We start from the raw sequence: 17,902 nt of genomic DNA, 5'->3' as shown, positions 1-17,902 counted from the left end.
AGTTATATGAATTGCATACACATATAAGACGTGTATTGCACACACACCTTTTCTGCACCCAAAAGATGTGTTTGGTTAATTGTAATATTCTCATTTTCAGCTCCCAGTATCACTTTCTTAGTCTTTCAAAACCATGTATTTTTTTTTATTATGTGCTTAAGACAACAAGGTCCTTATTCACTAGGAAATTCATATCCAAGGATTTTTACTTTCAAAAGTCAATTTTTTCATCATTCTTACTTCTTTTTCATTGATTTGTTTTGTTATTTTCAGAGATGTGATCCTGCTGCCTTACAGTGAAGAGGACAGCTCCTATGGGGAGCAGAAAAAGGCCATATTTCCCCTATTTTTGCACTGCTGGTTAGAAAAGATTATGTTTCCAAGACAGAAATAGAGTCTTTTCTCATTGCCCGATTTTTCACGCTGAGAATACTCACCTGCCATGTATTATTCAAAAATATCAATAAAAAATTATTTAAATTTAAAATATGTCAAAACAACTGATAATTTTACATTAATAAGCAAATAAAAGAGATTTCTCTGCATTTTTACAAGTTTGTCATTCAGTTATGCTACAGTAGATGGCATCATTTAACAGGAAGATGACAAAAATTTTAAGACATATGGATATAATGACATTCATATTTGCTTCTAACTTTCTGGACATTGTTAAATGAATTAAGAAATAAGCTAGGAGAGCTGCAATGAGAAGTGCTGTGGCCTTTGGCAGAATGAAAGTATTAAATAGATTTCCAAAGGAAACTTACATCTGGGAAGACTTAGTGTGTTAAAGACACCCCCTCTGTGCTCAGATGTAGATCTTTGTGTCAGCATGTTATGACATAATGCATTTTGCATTGCTCATAAAGATTAACTGTTAGCTCCAAAATCCTTTGGAAAGCTGATTTGTGCTAAAGCACTGGCGAGTAACATACAGGAATATTGAGGTTATAAAAAAGCTGACTTTTCTACTTCTAGACTTGTGGTATAACAGTCACAGACTTGCCTTAGCCAGTTTTTCTTATTGATTCCTAAACATACGCATTAGCCTCAGATTTAAAAAAAAATTAGAACTCAATGGTATTTGTCTATAGCAGTGCAAAGTCTTATTCTTCCTCAAAAAGCCCTAAATATCATGGCTATACAGGACTTCACTTCTGTGGCACTTACTGCAATGCTTTGTTGGAAGCTCTGTCAATCTCTAGTGCACTTTAAAAAGTTTAATATTTGAAAGCCTGAATTAATTTGAAATTATGCTGTTTACTGAGCACTCATGTTGTTAAAGGTTTTGCTGCGAGTAGTACTTCCCCGGGCCAGTGTAAACAGTGAATAAAATAAAAAAAGGCAACACAGTAATTGTCATATGCTGGTTTTGACTTATTTCCCATTCTAAGAAGACTGGCAGCTGTGCATAAGCAGAACAATAGTGAAAGCTGAAAGAAAAACCACAATTTAGTTCCAAAGGACCTATAAGTGTGGTACATAGAAGAGCCCAAATATGTACAAGGGAAACAAATATGGCTGTTGTCATATGGCCTGAAAGATGACAGATGTCATATGGGACATAATCCCAATCCCAGTGAGGTGAAGGGGATTTGTTATCACATGCTATGACCTGAGAATCTGTTTTGTAGTTGGTTTTGGCTTTGCATTTGTGCAAGCACCATGACTGTGACTTTACCACAATAATATGGCAAAAGGAAAAAATTTCCTAACAGTACCCTCAAAAACCACAGGCTTTTCCACTTTGGACAAAGCTGATGTCCAGCTATTGCATTAGTAGCAGACTCACATATCCCATTTGCAGAGATGTGACTAAAGGGTTAGAAATTAAAAAACATCTTGAACTTGTCTGGTTCTGCTTCAGAGAGGGCAATAGTCCACACAGGAGTGACTCATGATCCTCCAGCAGCTGCCTGATGATGGCCTGGGAAGCAAAACCAAGGAGCTTTGGTCTGTGAGAATCTGATCATAAACACAATGAGTCAAACAAACAATTTCTGCTGTATTTAAAGTGAATTTGGTAAAGGCTAAAGCACCAAGATGAAGAAGGCCTTGCCTCTGACTTTGACAGAATCCAAAGCCTGATGAAGCTAAGAAGGGCATTTCTGTTACTTTTTAACTGTACAAAGCCTGTGCTTCCTCACCCTGACCTAGTTTTGGTCATTTGCTTTACAGGATGAGTACTTCAAAAATTGTTTTACATTTCTTCTGTAGTAAATACATCTGTTAATTGCCAGCACTGTTTGATACATTGTTTGACCAAAGGACAAAGTAGAAAGGAGATATGCTGTCTATTTTCAATGGAAACGCTATCATTCTTCCCTGCTGGAGTAGGTGGAGGAATCCACCCCAGCATGTGCAGAAATGCTGCTTTCCATTTCCTGAGCAGAAAAGAATGCCACAACTTCTACCTCGAGGCAAATGGTTTGGGCTCCCTGTCTGGTATTATGATGATGTTTATAAGAAACCCAAACACACTCATTCCATCCCATCATTAGTAATGGAAACAAGCGGACACTCATAATGAATGAATTGGCTGGAGGAGACGGGATGGCCTGGTTTGTTGGCATGTCAGGTCACTGCTGAGTACTTGAAAGGGCTCAAATCCTGTCTGGGTCACAGGAGCCAGGAAAAGAGGTGGAAATAAAGGAAAAGAAATGGATTAAAAGTTGGGTTTTTTTCAACTGCAAGGCCTTCAGACATTCTTTCAGCTGGAATTTTCTTAAACAGCTAATTAATTGAATCTGGTTCACACAGTGCATGAGGACATAAGGGCCCAATTTGGGTATCCATACCTATTAGGATATTTCCAGGTTTAATAGTACTGATGTAATATTTTGTAAGGCTTGTCCACGTGATTGGAGGTAGTGAAACCTCCATTTATAAAACACTTAAATGCAGACTGTGAAAAGCCAGAGCGGGTCAATCTTAAAAATCCTTTAGTGCTCTGTGAGCTGTAGAAGGAAGAGCTGCTATCAGGTGGAATTGGAAAGGTGTATGAACGAGTAGTTCACAGATTTTCCAAGTTTCACACCAAGAAGGACGGCTATATCCTGTGCTTTCAGAATGAAACTGAAGCTTTCTTACTTCTAGGGATGCTTGTCTGCCGAGAAAGCTGGCATTTGAACAGTTCTGCCACTGCACCAGTTCCAGTTTTCCCCTTTCTCAGATGCAGAGTAAGAAAGACAAATCTGCTTAAAAGAATGCTGGTTAAGCATAATACTGTACATGTTTCTCAGAGGTGTTGCAGGATGGAGTCACGTGCTGTTTTGCTGGCAATGCGCAGAAGAGTCTGGATCCTCAGGCAAAGGATCCTTGTGTCACATAGCCAAACTGTCCTTGCTTCGAGACCCACCCAGTCTGTATGTCAGATTACAAAATAAATAAGAAAAACCAGGCCTGCACTGGCACAAAGAAGTGCTTGCATTTTAAACAACTCATTCCTTATTCCCTTCATTCATCTTTATGTGCTACCAATGCTACAACCTTTCTGCAGCCTTTAAAAAGTTTTAGAAATATCAGGATTAGAACATATCCTAAGCATATTTGTTACCAAGTAAAACACAAAATGCTTCTATTTTCCCTGCAGGCTATTGGCTTTTTTCTAATCTTTCAAAGTGTTATTTAAAAACTAATTTTTCTGCTTTATCTTCAGAGGGCTCTTCTTCTCAAAAGGTAATGTGGTCTAAAATAGCTGATTCTGTAATACTGTTCCATCTCAATATATATATTTCACAAATTGATCTATTTGGGCACGCATGCTGACACTGTGGAATGATGTTCTTCATACAACTTCCAAAGGTCACCCTGCCACAGCAGTGCTGCAAGGAAGTAGTAACCAGAGATAGCCCATCAGAGATGTTGTTACGCAACAGCCTCACTGCTTCAGCTGGCATGAGAAACCGTGGCAAAAGAACTCCCTTGTTTCAAAACTGGTAATAAACAAACAAAGTGCAAGGCTGTTTCTTTGCTGTTTTAGTTGGGGAGGGTTGTTTTTTGGCAGAACAGTCATCTCAAGCTGAGTCATACAAGGGGCAGGATAGAGCACACTGCTGTATGTCTATCACCTTGCTTCTTTTATGGGGCTGCCCAGAGAATTGTTGTCTGTTCCTGAACTCATAAAGTAATTTAGAGGAAAAACATCCGATGGGTTCAGGAGCCAGTTATACCCCTTTTGTTCTCAGCTATTCCTTGACAATGTCATGGGCCAAATCGCTTTTTGCATAGGAGGAAGATATTCCTGCTTGACCATCTGTATTGAGATGTTATTCTGGGATTTCCTCTCCAGTGTCTCCTCTCAACAGCCTGACTCTGTGACCCAATTGTATTCATGCTTCTAAGTAGAGATCAACCTCTTTTTGCCATAACATGCAGAATTCACATAATTCCTCCCCAATTAAGTGTAATCACTGCCTGATCAGAATCTCCCTTGATTTTACTGGGCTTTGAATCAGACCTAAAAAATGTCAACTTCTAACTATTCTGGTGGTAACTGCAGCTCTTCAGTGACTGACAGATCAAATCTTTTACTAAGGGTTACATTTGCTTTAGAGCAGGACACAAAGTGAGAAGACATTTCATCATAATTCAGTGCACTCAATGCCTTTTAGACCATTGCACCATACTTCAGCTACTCTTCAATTATTGGTATAATGCCTATGAGATTTTTGCATCCCCTCTCTTCTTATATTACAATATTTTTTGGCACATCGCCTTTATTGCCATTTGGTGTCATGCTAAAAATAAGCAACAGGCTGAAAGAACTTCATTTGTGGCTATTTAGTTGTAGTGATGGCATAAACTCTAATACTATTCTGCAGTAATATGATTTTAATATGTTTCTTGTCTTTAGAGTGAATGATACCAAATTCTTGGCATAAAGACTTGTGTCTTAAACTAAGCAAAAATGGACATAAATTCAAGTTCTAATATGATTTCTGATGATCTAATGGATTTATTAGTTTCCTTAAACATGCATTCCACTCATTCCTTGGGCAGTCAATGAAGACTTCTACAGTCAGAATCCAAGTGTCAAGGTAATGTTAGTTTTGAACACTTGACCACTTCCAATTATATTCCGTAAATAGCTGGCCTAACATTTTCCTAAGGAAAAGCAATAGTTCAAGTTCAACATTATTAGGATCAATTAAGGGGAAAAATTTACTAAAATATAGCACAAGATTTTGCCAAACTTAAAAAAAAAAAAAAATCACCCTCAAGGTGTGGCTCAAAGACATTCTTCTGCATTCCTGATTTTACCTAGAACCAGGAAGAGTTTATAACATTGGAAGGTCCATTGAAACATTTTTTGCAGTAGGTCTGTCCTGGGAAGAATAAAGAAAAACTGGAAAAGTCATTGTACACAGGTTTTCCGGACTTTACAACCACTCTGACAGATCCAAAGCATCATGAAAGAGAGATGGAGCTTTTGATCTGATAAGAGAAAGGGAACAAATGGAAACTTATAATTGTTAAAGCTTGGTCTACATAGCACCTAATGCAAAATATCGAACCACAACTAAATTAATGATGCTTTAAGCTTCTGGCGTGATAAAACCTAAATACTGTGTGGGGAAAAATGTATGACTTTTGGTTTGTGTCATATAAATTTGTAATTAAAACAATTTTTGGCAGGTAATTAAAATTTCAAGAGGCACACAATCCTCTATTTCCCTTCAACTCTGTGAGAGGGCTAACAGATTTATGCAATGCTGTTTCTGTGTTTTGCCTTGGAAGAGATCAGCCTGATTCAATGCTTCTCTCCTGAGGCTGAAGCAGATGGGAAATGTTACAATGGCAGTATAGTACATGTGGTAATATCATTTGTATTTTCAGATACCTTGGACAAAGTCAGCCCCAATGTAACGCCACAGCCATAGTGAATTTACATCTGAGATGAGTAAAGCAGCAGGGGGGCAAATTCTACCCTAGCCTAAGTCCCTGCACAATTTTATTGGTTTCCCTGTAATTTCAGAAGTTGGAAGTAAATGAAGGGTTTGGTTCTTGCATTTCATATTCCAGTGAAGGATTAAAGTGCTCTGGCATACTGTCTAAGGAAAAGAATCATATCTTTGGCTGCCAATAAATTAAGGGTATTTGTAATTCAGAAGGTTGTGGTGGGATTCTGAATGCATAGAGCATCATTAACCTAGTTTCATCTGTAAAACAGTTTGTATTCATTCAGTCCTTATTCCAGTTTGTGCTAATTTACCACACATCTATTTTGGACAGTTTGTTGGATATGGATGGCAGTATTTGAAATTCCTCTTAATCTGCCTCATAGAGGATATTAAATGGCTATTTGTACACTGGATACAATGCTCTTATTGTCAACCTCCTAGGGCTACTAAAGTAAGTATTGTGAGGGTTTTCTCAGGGTACCAAAGACAACTTAATTTTGGAGCCACTTTTAAATATCAAGTTCTATGCCTGGCCATTTTTCAAGCACAAAACCTTCCTGACTAATTCTCTCATGAGGTGAAAAATCACACTTTTGGTGCTATGAAGAGCCTGCAAGCAGAGAGCTGGCTTTTTATTAATATCAGAGGTCAGAAGCCTTGCTACTGAAGTGACTGCCTGAGACCTGGCACACATTTAGCTCTCCCTGCTCTGTGCAGCAACAGCTTCAGCTGGCCCAGGGCGAGAATAAACAGCACCACATAGCCCAGGAGGGTTGGAACATCTGCAGCAGACACAACCCAATCCAGCACAGTTTATCTGCTGCAGCCCTTAAAAGGTATGAGTGGAAGAGCCAGAGCCAGAGAACACCTGATAAATGAAACAGCTCTGTACAATTCACTTTTTTTTTTTGATTCTTCACTGAAAGACATTTACAGCAATCTTTCTCTCTTCAGCTGCTCTGAAATAATCAGTTGGACTTGCAAACCTCTCTTCTTTCTTCCCCCCATTCCTCCATATTAATGCTATTCTGTTCATACAAAAAAAGAGGACTCTACAAAGAGGACCACCCTGCCAACAGCTGAACCACCAACAGCCTTAGAATATTGTGCAAAGAATCTTCAAAATGTCTGAGCAGATTTCAATTACCCTTTTCAAAGATTTGCAATTCCCACTACACAGCCCATTGTTTGCTTTCACTAGGACATTCTTCTCTTAAACAGCTGGCACAGAATGACTGCTGCTCTGTAGGGAAACAAGCAAGCACCATACAGTAGATTTAAAGACAAAACCAGAGAAGATGTAATTTTTTTTTTTTTAAAGAGGCTCTCATGAACATAAAAGTGTTTTCCAAGAAAATATGAATCCTATTTTTGCTGCTTGTAGCTGAAGGAAAGCATGGGGATGTAGTTTATTCTCCTTTGATGCTCAGCATGGCTATTACAGTGAATATCAAAGGAACAATGAGCAATGCTTCCCATATTTCCCATTAACTCTGTTCAGATGAGCAATTGTTTCTGTTGGGTCTGTTTGAAAAAAAAGATGCAATTTTGTTCTTGCTTATTTTCCTGAAAGAAAATGGAAAGAAGGAAAAGAGAAGAAGCAGCACAAAGGAAAAGAAGAGAGAAAAAAGGATGTTTGCCACAGACAGCCTTCTAATGCACCGACTGGTCACTGGGCGTGAACTGCAGGGAGTTTCAGTGGGAACTAATTATGTCCAGAAGTTTTCCAAGAACTGCCAGAGCTGAATTGCTGTGGGAAGTAGTTTCCAGACACAGATCATCCTTTCATATCTACTGCTGCAAAACGTGCCTGGGATGTTCCTGTGATTCTGCTGCCCTTTGCAGTGCTGAATTTGGGAATAAAGCAGTGCCTGAAGCTGCCCTAGCAGCTCACAGAAGAGCTCCACATGGGAGGAAAGGTTTCACCTGGCAGGAGAGCAGAGGTGCCTGTGCCACCCTCCAGGGTGGGATGCACAGTGACCTGAAAGAGAAATCCAGCAGCAGAAAGGGATGTGTCTCCCGTGGCTGTGGATGACTGCATTTTGCTGAAGGGCAAACTCTGCTAAAGTCTTAAATCGACAAGTCACATCCCTCATTTCTTGGCAGTCATTTGGGTGTCCCTTTAGCTGTAGGAGAAGGCCTAGGCTTTCAAAACAAAAAACCACATTCAACCTTGAAATATGTATGTTTTCATTATCCTTCCTGTTCAAAGTCCTGTGCGTGCTCTCCCCTCCCCAGCAGACATCTCTTCATGGAGTACTTGTGTGAATCAAAGCAGGACAAAAATGTGCAGACATTGTTAAAGGAGGTACCATTTTCATTCCCATTCTGATAGTTCATGTTTAAATGAAGAGTTTGACGTAAATGGGGGAAAATGGAAGTAGTCTCTGAGCTAATCTGAAAGGAATCTCCTCTGCTAAACTAAACAAAGCCAGAAGTCCCAGAGCTGAAGTTTATCCAAACTAAAGCCAACAAACGGTTGTTGTTGGACGGGGTTATATCATGTTTTCCATTGTCCTGTTGACATGAAACAGGCAAAGGCTTCCACTTTGCAAACTCAGAGACAAGATTGGCTCTGAAGTGAAAATAAATAAATAAAAACAGTGGCTGGAAGCAGGTTAGGTTTTCTCAAAGCAAAATTCAAAGAACCTTTCATATGTAAAAGAAGATGAGAAAAAATATTGACTGCTTGAAAATACAAATGAAAAATATGATTTACTATACCTTTGTGTGAAAGATGTGCTACTCTACAGCCAATGGTGGATCTCATTCCTCCTTGCACCCTTCCAGCATTTAAGATAGGGTTAGCAGATCTCTCTCTCTCTCTGTTGTACTTACAGAAGAGACTTTCTGATTCCTGTAATTTGTAATTTTTTAATGCCTATGGAGGTTATCTCTTGATTAGCCATAATCAGAAACAATGCAAGGGTTACTGAATTTTTTTTTATACAGTCTCAAAGCCACATGAGAAATATTAATAGCATGGTCACCACATATAAATATGTAAATCTTATTACCCTGAAACAAAGTGTCTGACTTTGTTGAATGGAGAAAAATCAGAATATTCTGTGGGATTTCCTTACAGATTTTTCCAGTGACAAAATGCCTCTTGTCAGGAAAGCCACAGAGAGGACAGAACACAAATTTTCACAAACCCTGTGCATTAAAAGATTCAATGGAAGAAAGAAAATCCCTAGGGAAGTAGCTGTCCAGCAGCAGTAACCAAGGCAGAGCACTGGCTCCCATACCTAGAAGCAGCATGGCTGCAGGAAGCCGACAGCAGCCAGACGCCACACAGCACCTCTGCCACAGGGACACCACCGCTGTGACAAACATGGCCCTACACAGCTGTGCCACCAGGAGGAATCCACTGCATCCACTGGGCTGGAGATGGGCAGCATGCTGAGGGCCAGGGCCTGCAGCATTCTCTGCACCCGGCCACGCTGCCCTCAACAGCCTGACTTGAAATTACAGAAGTAAAATAACACTTCTTGCAGCTCTCCTGGAGCAGGAATCACATCTGTGCCCAGTTCTCCTTCTGTACAAGGTGTATTATCACGGATACATAGATGGAGGGATAGGCTGGTAAAGTATTGCAGCAGGTAAAATGATGACACTAACATTTTTGTTCCATTTCAGGCTGAAGGTTATTTATCATCTGCCAAAAAATGAAATCAGAATGTCTCAAAATTATAGACAATTGGTGGTAGATGCTGAACTCTAAACCATGTTAAAGTCATGTAATCTGCAATTTACCAAGCTACTACATGGAGAATGAGCTAACAGTAGCAATGTTGAATCAGAACAGATTTTATTATACCTTTTGCAAGTCTTTTTTATTTTTTTTTGGGTGTTGCCAATAATAAACCGAACGGTGTTCCATCATATTGAACTGCAATGCTGTAGGACTCTAATGCAGTTACTTTAAGACCATAAAAACCCCTATTTGTTAACAACGTATTTTTGCCATTGCCAACAATTTCCCTTTTCTTAACAGAGATCTTTTGCCCAGTTTCTTAAACAAGCATGACTAAAGGACAGCACAATCTGGAGTATTAATGGTATGACCATTGCACTAATTTCTAATTGTGACTTTTGATGAGTTATTACTTCAAACCAACAAATTAGATGTTACACTGTTACAGCAGCTGTGGCTTGTGCTCTTCTGCAGACTAGGAACCTAACACAGAAACATCCAGAGCAATACAGTGCTCCAGGTGCCCGCTAGCTGAGGAAAGTGCACTTTGTTATTGTTTGCCCCTCCTGGTAGGCTGAACCTTTCAACTCTGAAGAGGTTGCTTTTAACCCCAAGTGCTAAATGCCACTCTGCATCACTTCCGTTACCGACCCTCAGCATGCTGTCCCAATTATGAGGGCAGGTATGGCCCATTTCCTGCAGATTTCTGATTAAAACAAGGAGTGAACAACGTTAGCACATAACTAGAACAACGACTAATGGAACAGTGTCAGTCTGGTTTCTCAGCCAGCCTGTGGGAAAAAAGTGATAGTAATTCCCTCCTTTCTTTTTCTTGAGTACAGCTCTCCCCCAGCTGTTGTGTAAGGCTGGCATCAGCAGAGTTTGCAAGTGACACCTGGCTGCCTATTTCAAACCTCAACACTCTGGCAGAGGGTGGAAGAGGAAATAGGATCTGCTTGTAATCTGCAGCGCTAAGAGGAGAGCAAACATAATGACTCTGACTGAGGCATCAACAGTGAGGTTTGTGCCAGTGTCAACACCCTTCTCCCTCTGCCTCTTTCCCCTGCAATAAAGCAGTGGATGTTTCCAACTCCACCTCCTCCATTAGAAAAATCAGTCTGTGTAGATTTGGTGATTTGGTCTAAAGTCAAAAACAAATCTGGAAAATAATGAAAGGGTTATATAACAGTCTCATTTTTCCTAAGGCTAATGTGTTCCAGGGATGTGTGATATAAAATGTGTTTATGAAATTTGTCATATTTCCAAGAACATATATATAATGTTTAGAGGGGGTGGATTCCCCAGGCTTTCATTTAGCATGATTTTTCCAGACCAGAAAGGAATGTTTCAATTTTCCTATGCATAACCTTGTCTGCCATGTGCTTGGTAAAAACTAGTCAGGAAAAGTGGAAGAAGAGGAGTAGATCCCTGATATTTCATTACTTCAGATAGTCCAGGTTACTCACAATGGTTAATTATCCCTTGGCACACAGATGTGCCTCATCTGGTTTTACTGTCAAATCTCCGGAGGGGAACTTTACTTGGTTACCAAAACCTTTGAGGAGAGATAGCTCTGACTGTTGTTAGCATTACCCTTAGACTGGAAATTTATCAACAAAGAACACATGTGTGCAGTGTTCCATACAGCTAAGTGCTAAACATGACAGTCTGGCAGGCTCACAAATAAACTACATCTGTACAGTGCCCATCTATTTCACATGCCATCTAATCCTTGCCAGTTAATTAAGAAAAAAAAAAGTAAAATGGCCAAATTAGCTGTTTACAAGTTTTCCTAAAATATCTTTTTTTTTCTCGAGGATCAGGAGTGGGTGCTCAGCAGGAAAAGTCATTTGCATACTGCCTCCTCAAACCTACATGTAATGGTTATATATAGTTTTAAAACTGCAATTTGCAACTGCAAGTAATATGAAAGGTCAGCATTCAGCCTCAGAAATGAGTTTCCTGACCAAACATCCAAGATAATACTTGCATTACAAGGAAAACACTAAATTACATTAGAGCAAAAAATTACTTGGAATAATAAAAAAGAGTTTCTGGCATTGCTCTCACACTGCTTTCAGAGCAGTAGAGTTTTCCTAATGACCTCGGTGAAGGTCCTCAAGGACTATGGGTGTACCTATGGGAAGTGTCCCGCTCTGGCTGCCTGAGGTGTCCTTTAAGCATCGCAGATGCAGCTGAGACAGGCCCAAATCCATCTGGCTTCCCTTTGGCACTGATGTGAGGACGCTGTGGATGTGCTTCCTTTGTAGGCAGTGGAAACTGCCAAATACTTCCAGTCTGTGTAGCTAAAATTTGTGCCGTCTTCTGGAAGTAGCTGTCATGATTGCCTCTACAAATTCAAGATAAATGGGATGAATGCAGGCTGCAAGGCTTAGCAAATGCTTTCACAAGTTATGCTCACTGGGTGGAGAATGGATTTCTTTCCTAAAGAAGCATTCTAAGATCTTACACTTTTGAGTAGTTTAATATGCAGGATGTGAAGGTGCCTTCAAAAAGGTGGAACAGAATACACATTGCTGGACTTGGAATCATCTGTCCTGTCCAAAGCGCTGGCTTCGTGTCCTGTCAGCCATCAGCAGGCATCTTATCTTGAACATGGACAGGGCTTGAAAGCTGTGGCACACATCAGAAAACCTGGATTGTGTCAAGGTGTTTTCACCTCCAGGCTAAAAACATCCTTGTGGGTTACAAGGACATACTGCTTTTGGTCATGGAAGTCACAGAACATTCCTTGTTGCACAGTATCCGGATGCCAAGCTCTTGAAGAGGTTTAGCCTGAGACTGTACTCAAATCTCCATTCCAAGCTATTACAGCAAGACAAAGAAACAGATAGCCCGGGGGTACTTCTGACTACCCTAAACTCAGTGATACTGAGCAGTTTCCTTAATATCTTGCCAAGTCTTGTCTCCTGGCAGGCTTTCCCAAGGAAAATTTTATATTGACTTACATTTGATACTAACCATATAAACATTTTTCTTGACAAGAGAGAGCATTTTAGCATGTCTGGAAATTCACTTTTCAGTTGTGGAAAATTTGTTTTCCCAGTCCATTCCCTGCCCTGCATGTGAATTAGTGATGCTAATAAGAAACTCCTTCAATTATTATTTTCTGTGAGAAAAGCATATTCAAATGTATGGAAAGAAACAGTCTAAAGTGAGGAAAGAATCCAATTTTTTGAGGGATAACTAGTGATTTATCAGTCTCTCTGTGTAATGTCATCCCTGTAAATAGTATGGAAGTTAGCCCAGTAAGGAAATGTTACAACACCATGAAACAGAAATGTGGCAGAGAAATGAGAATACTCATTCACACTTCATTTGTGTATTGTTCTTCTACCCAAAATTTGACATTTATTGAGTCAAATATATGTTGCACCTCAGCAATGTTCAGGGATATGACTGGAGTGAGGGAAGGAGACCTGGCACTCAGGAGGAATTTGTTTATGGGGAGAAATAAACTTGATGTTCCTTCTCTTTATATTGGATGGTCTCTTAGTCCTCTGATGATAGACATAGGTATATAAAAGTACACTTACTGCATGTTGAATATAAACAATGTATATATTATTTGCTGCTGTAAGCAGAGAAAATTCACAGCATATATTTGCTCGAATTTTATAATAACTGAATTTTATATTTATAATATCTACTGAAGATTATTGGAGGGAGTTTGTATATGGCAAAGCAGAAACAGAAAAGGATCAGTTCACAGTAAATTCTGTTTACTCTCTACAGAACATCTTTGTATGCATTGGGTGGTTTTTTTTATAGACACTTAGGCTTAGCCTGTGTCTGTGCTGGGTGAGGGAGGCTGCTGTTTGGGCATGCTGCTGCTGCAGAGGCTGACTTGCTCATGTACAGGTCCTCCTGAGCTCCAAGTGCTCCACTGCCAACAGGCTGCCCCTGGTGGACTCACACTCACCCCTCAGCAGAGATCCCTGTCCAGGTATGGTGAGACAGATGGGTTTGCCATGAAATGGCTCAAGTAATTGTTTTCATGATATGTGTCATACACAGTAGTGTAGGGTGTGGTGTTAAAGGTATTTGGCTTTCCTTCACAGTTTCTTTGGCTGCTGCTTATCGAGTTAATTCTAAGGTTATTCCTTGCCTCTGTGTAGGAACAAATAAATTGCCAATCTTTCATATTTACAGGAAAGAAAAGTGTTTTATCTTAAGGAAGGTCTGGTTTACAATATCTGGCAAGCAGGAACTGAGCACATCCAAAAAAGGTCAGCTGGACTTTTGGAATGTCATCTGTTTAACTTAAATACTCATACCACACTTATCTTCACTCTAGGTTGAACTATTGTATACAAAGTACTTCTCTCCCCTCTGAATTCCATGTTCACTTGGTATTTGGCGTTCTTGCTCTCTGTAAACATGCACACACATACTCGCATGGACTTCCACATACCATCAACTGCTAATCAGTCTTGTGAGGGGCTGAAACAGTCTGCAGATGCCTGATTCAAACTGTAGCAGCTGAGGGAATTAATTTACCCTCCTGGTCTATGCCAAAGTAAAAATTCTGTAAACTGACATATTTTCATATATCACTCTTAAAAACCCCTTCGACAAAACTGGTTAGAACTTTAAGGCTTTTTTCCTGCGCACAAATTGTTTAAAGAAACCCCCACTCTGCCGGTGTAAGACAAACAAGTACAAAGGAGAACTTCAAATAAAATAGTTGGAAGCAAAGACTTACTGCTTGTGACAAAGAGCTCCCAGGCAGCACGGAGCTAACAGTTAAAATGTTATTCCAAGAGTTAAAAGAAATAGCTTAGAATCTCTCTGGTGTCTGTAGCAGGAAAACAAGTAAGAACAAGAATAAATGCAGCCAAGGCAGACAGCACTGTACAGTCCTCCTAACTGTATAGAAAGCAAAGCAAAGAGAAACCTTTGGGACGGTACTGCAAGCCCCTGGAGCTTTCAACTTCACCATTAAATATCCGACTGCTGAATTAGTGAAGGAAAAATGTTCTGGTGAGATTCGTGCACACACATTTCTTACAAGCTACTAAAATTATTGGTAAAAATAAAAATAAAATAAAAACATGAAATCATAAGAAGCTTGAATTACTCACCGACTTGTTGTGCCAAAATAACTGAGGGTTGAAACACGGCAAGAATGAGCAAAGTAACTTTTTGCACAGAGCTCATCATGTCTAAATATTAGACATGAGACTCTCTGTGCAAAAATAAAAATGGGGGGGGAAGAAAAAATCTATTCAAAATAGCAACATCGGTTGTTCCCTGCCCTTCCAGCACCGGGCCATGTACAGAACTCAGCCACAAGCATTCCCCAGCTTTGGCCTTAAATAGGAAAAAAATTGGCTTACTTTTCTTTTCCACCCCCTTTACTGAAACATGAGAAGAAGACCCATCCCCTAACAGTAAATGAATGATTAATATTTCTCTTGGCTTTACAGAAGACTGAAGTCAACTAAACAAGATACACAGCACATCTGGAACTTTTGTGTGCGTACAAAATGCACACTGACACTGTATATGAACAGTTAGGGTGCAATCTATGTGACATACATGCATGTGAAAAAAGAGCCCTGTGCCAAAGCCCCCAGGGTGAAGCATTTTTTCATGTTAATTAGGAGTCAATGGGTACAACCCAAAGAGGATTTTTAAATCTTAGTGCTCCCTAACAAAGATAAAAGGTAAGAACTGAAGTAGCTGCACAGACTGAAAGAATCCCAGAAGTGAAGGACCAAACCTGGGTATTTGTGCTGATGAGCACTCAGAGTTAACAAAAGGAAGGACTGAAAAATCACAATCCTGTTCCGGTGCTGTTCTAACCATTTCCACCTCACAACACGATTTCATGTTACCTGGGGAGAAAGCAAACATAAAAAAAAAAATTATGAAGAGAACAAGACCGCAAATCACAAGCCTCAATCTCTCAAACAAAATCTTTTCAAATAATTCAGTTTGATGCTGTCATTACAACATTTGAAAGGAATGCAGAAAATTTTTCTTGTCTGTTTGCTCCTCAAACAAGAAGGTAAAGAGGACAAAAAAAAAAAATAGAAAAGAAATCTTGAGATTACTAATCCCTTTTAAACATAGCTATTTCTTTATTCCACACAAAACTTTACTGAGAATAAGATCAGAACACACAAACTTGTTTTCCAAATCAGATGGTGTGAGCCAGTTTTGTTATGAATGTAGTTTTGCTGGTAATGTAGCCTTAAGCCCAAGTTTGGGAGACCCCAAAGTGAATGTAGAAAGCTCTCACAGTGGGCATCTCTGCTAAAACAAAGATCAAACCAATTACTGCTCTCAGTCGATCAATCTGATCCAGGTCATGTCCTGCAGAAGTGCTCATTCATTTGTTCTCAAGTGTTGCTGAGATTACAGTTACCCAGGGAACCATCCCTCCTATCAATAATTTGTGAGTGCATGAACTGTCATCCAAAAAAGGACCCCATATCTCTGTATGCATCACAAAATAAGAGCAGCCTGAGGTTTAATCTGGTAGGTGTTGGATCTCATTTCAAAACCTATTTGTCTGACATACATTTCCACTTAAACAGAAACACCCTCTTCTGCTGGGGTCACCTGAGGTGGAGGAGGTTGAAGCAAGTATGAAGAGGTCTTAAATAATTTGATGTCATTTTTAACATATCATGAGTCTCTTCTTAGATGTTCATAAGGTATGAATGGCTTGATACATTCCAAATGAATTACACACCACTTTTTTTCCTGAGTCTTCCAATATTTCATGCTGTCTTTGTTGCATCGGCAGAACTATTTCCTGCAGGTCTGGGTTTTCATATCCGATATCATATCACTTAACAGGTTAGGTTATTTGGTTTATAGCATTCAAGTAGCTACAATCAACAAACAGATAACCAGCTCCTGTTGAGCCATTCAGAACATAAGACAACAGGCTTCAAATTTTTATGCATGGGCCTAGAAGGTTTTCTCCTCTTCTGGAGTTATGCTCAGAACATAAGATAGACCAAGAAATAAATCCAAGAACCTGGATTTACTTGCTTGTCTCTCTTCAATAAAAATGTATGAACAGATAAAACCCTGAATACAAACTGTTCTCAGCTGTGGAAAGACAATCAAACTGAATTAACTATTTAGCAAAATCACATGCAGGGCAATTTTCTGTAACAATGTCTACATGTTTGTCACAGCAATTGCTTAATTTTCATGAAGCCTAATGATTGTTACTTGGTAAGTGAAGTGTTCACATTTGAGGGAAAAAAAAATTCATGTCTTTGACTTAAAAACAATTTCACATTGAGTTCTGCAAAATATTTAGCCTATTTGACCACAATAAACATTTCCCTAATTTTCTTAAATCTAACCTTTCAAAAAAAGAACACTCTTGGTGACTCCCTTATTTTCACTAATGCTTGCCTTGGGTTTTTACACTACAACACTTTTCTGAGTAAAATTTAAATTCTAACTCTTCTGGATTGCCCACCTTAGATATTATGCTACTCTATAGCTAGATTATGAACCCAAATTTATCCATGACACCTCCAATTTGCCACAGGCACTGGAATAGCAACATGTGTGCTTGAATTTGCACAGAAATGAAGCCTAAGGTTTCTGTATAGAAGCACAGACCATATCTCTTGATGATTACATCCCATAAAAACAATAACCGTTCCTTGCGTTCTGCAGTGTATTTGCTGTGGTTCAAGTACAGCAATGCTCAGCTACACTAAAATTCCTCATCAGTGCTACCTTTACATAATAGTGGTCGTAGAATTGATTCTAGTGTAAAATTCTCTGGCAATTGCCATTTACTGTCACAAGCCAATTCCTTTTGAGTGGCATTCACCATTTTACTTACACGGCCTGAGGAGGCGGTGGCACAGCAACTTTCCTGAACATCCTCTGCACACTTTCTGTTCAAAGTCTTCCTTTTCACATCCTCTGTGCAGAAAAAGCCCCCCTAAAGAACAGATCTTTGACTCTTGCAGGCAATTTTGGATTACTTAGTTAGTAGCTCCTGGCCAATACTCAGCTTCCTAGGGATGCAATGTCTTGGCACCATGACTAGACTGGGAAAGGTACTTATTTAAAAATTGGTGCAATTTTTACGGAGGAACCTGAAACAATTACTTGTAAAAGTTATTGAATGTACCTGTGTTCTACTGTAGATACCATAAAAGATGTGTAAATAGGAACTGTTGACTACCTCTACATCAGATGCTGGAATATTCATGCAATCTGGGAGTCCTTGTGCCTGTTTGAGTCTTGTGGTTAGTGACTTTCTGCCTCAGAAAGACAAATGAGAGACTTGCTC

At 39.5% G+C, this 17,902-nt stretch overlaps 1 protein-coding gene across 2 annotated transcripts in view; it reads right to left on the bottom strand.

Moving 5' to 3' along the window:
* The window catches only part of COL3A1 (collagen type III alpha 1 chain), a 49,604-nt gene extending 34,681 nt beyond the window's left edge, over positions 1 to 14,923 (bottom strand). For both annotated transcript variants that reach the window (XM_048309595.1, XM_048309596.1), the window contains exon 1: positions 14,706 to 14,923. In XM_048309595.1, coding sequence (XP_048165552.1) covers positions 14,706 to 14,784 — 79 coding nt within the window. In that variant the 5' untranslated portion in view covers positions 14,785 to 14,923. The remainder of the gene's footprint in view (positions 1 to 14,705) is intronic.
* Positions 14,924 to 17,902: the final 2,979 nt, after the last annotated feature.

The sequence above is a fragment of the Corvus hawaiiensis genome, chromosome 7 (genome assembly GCF_020740725.1).
Source record: "Corvus hawaiiensis isolate bCorHaw1 chromosome 7, bCorHaw1.pri.cur, whole genome shotgun sequence".
Lineage (NCBI taxonomy): Eukaryota > Metazoa > Chordata > Aves > Passeriformes > Corvidae > Corvus > Corvus hawaiiensis.
This window is presented reverse-complemented; position numbering and strand designations above follow the sequence as displayed.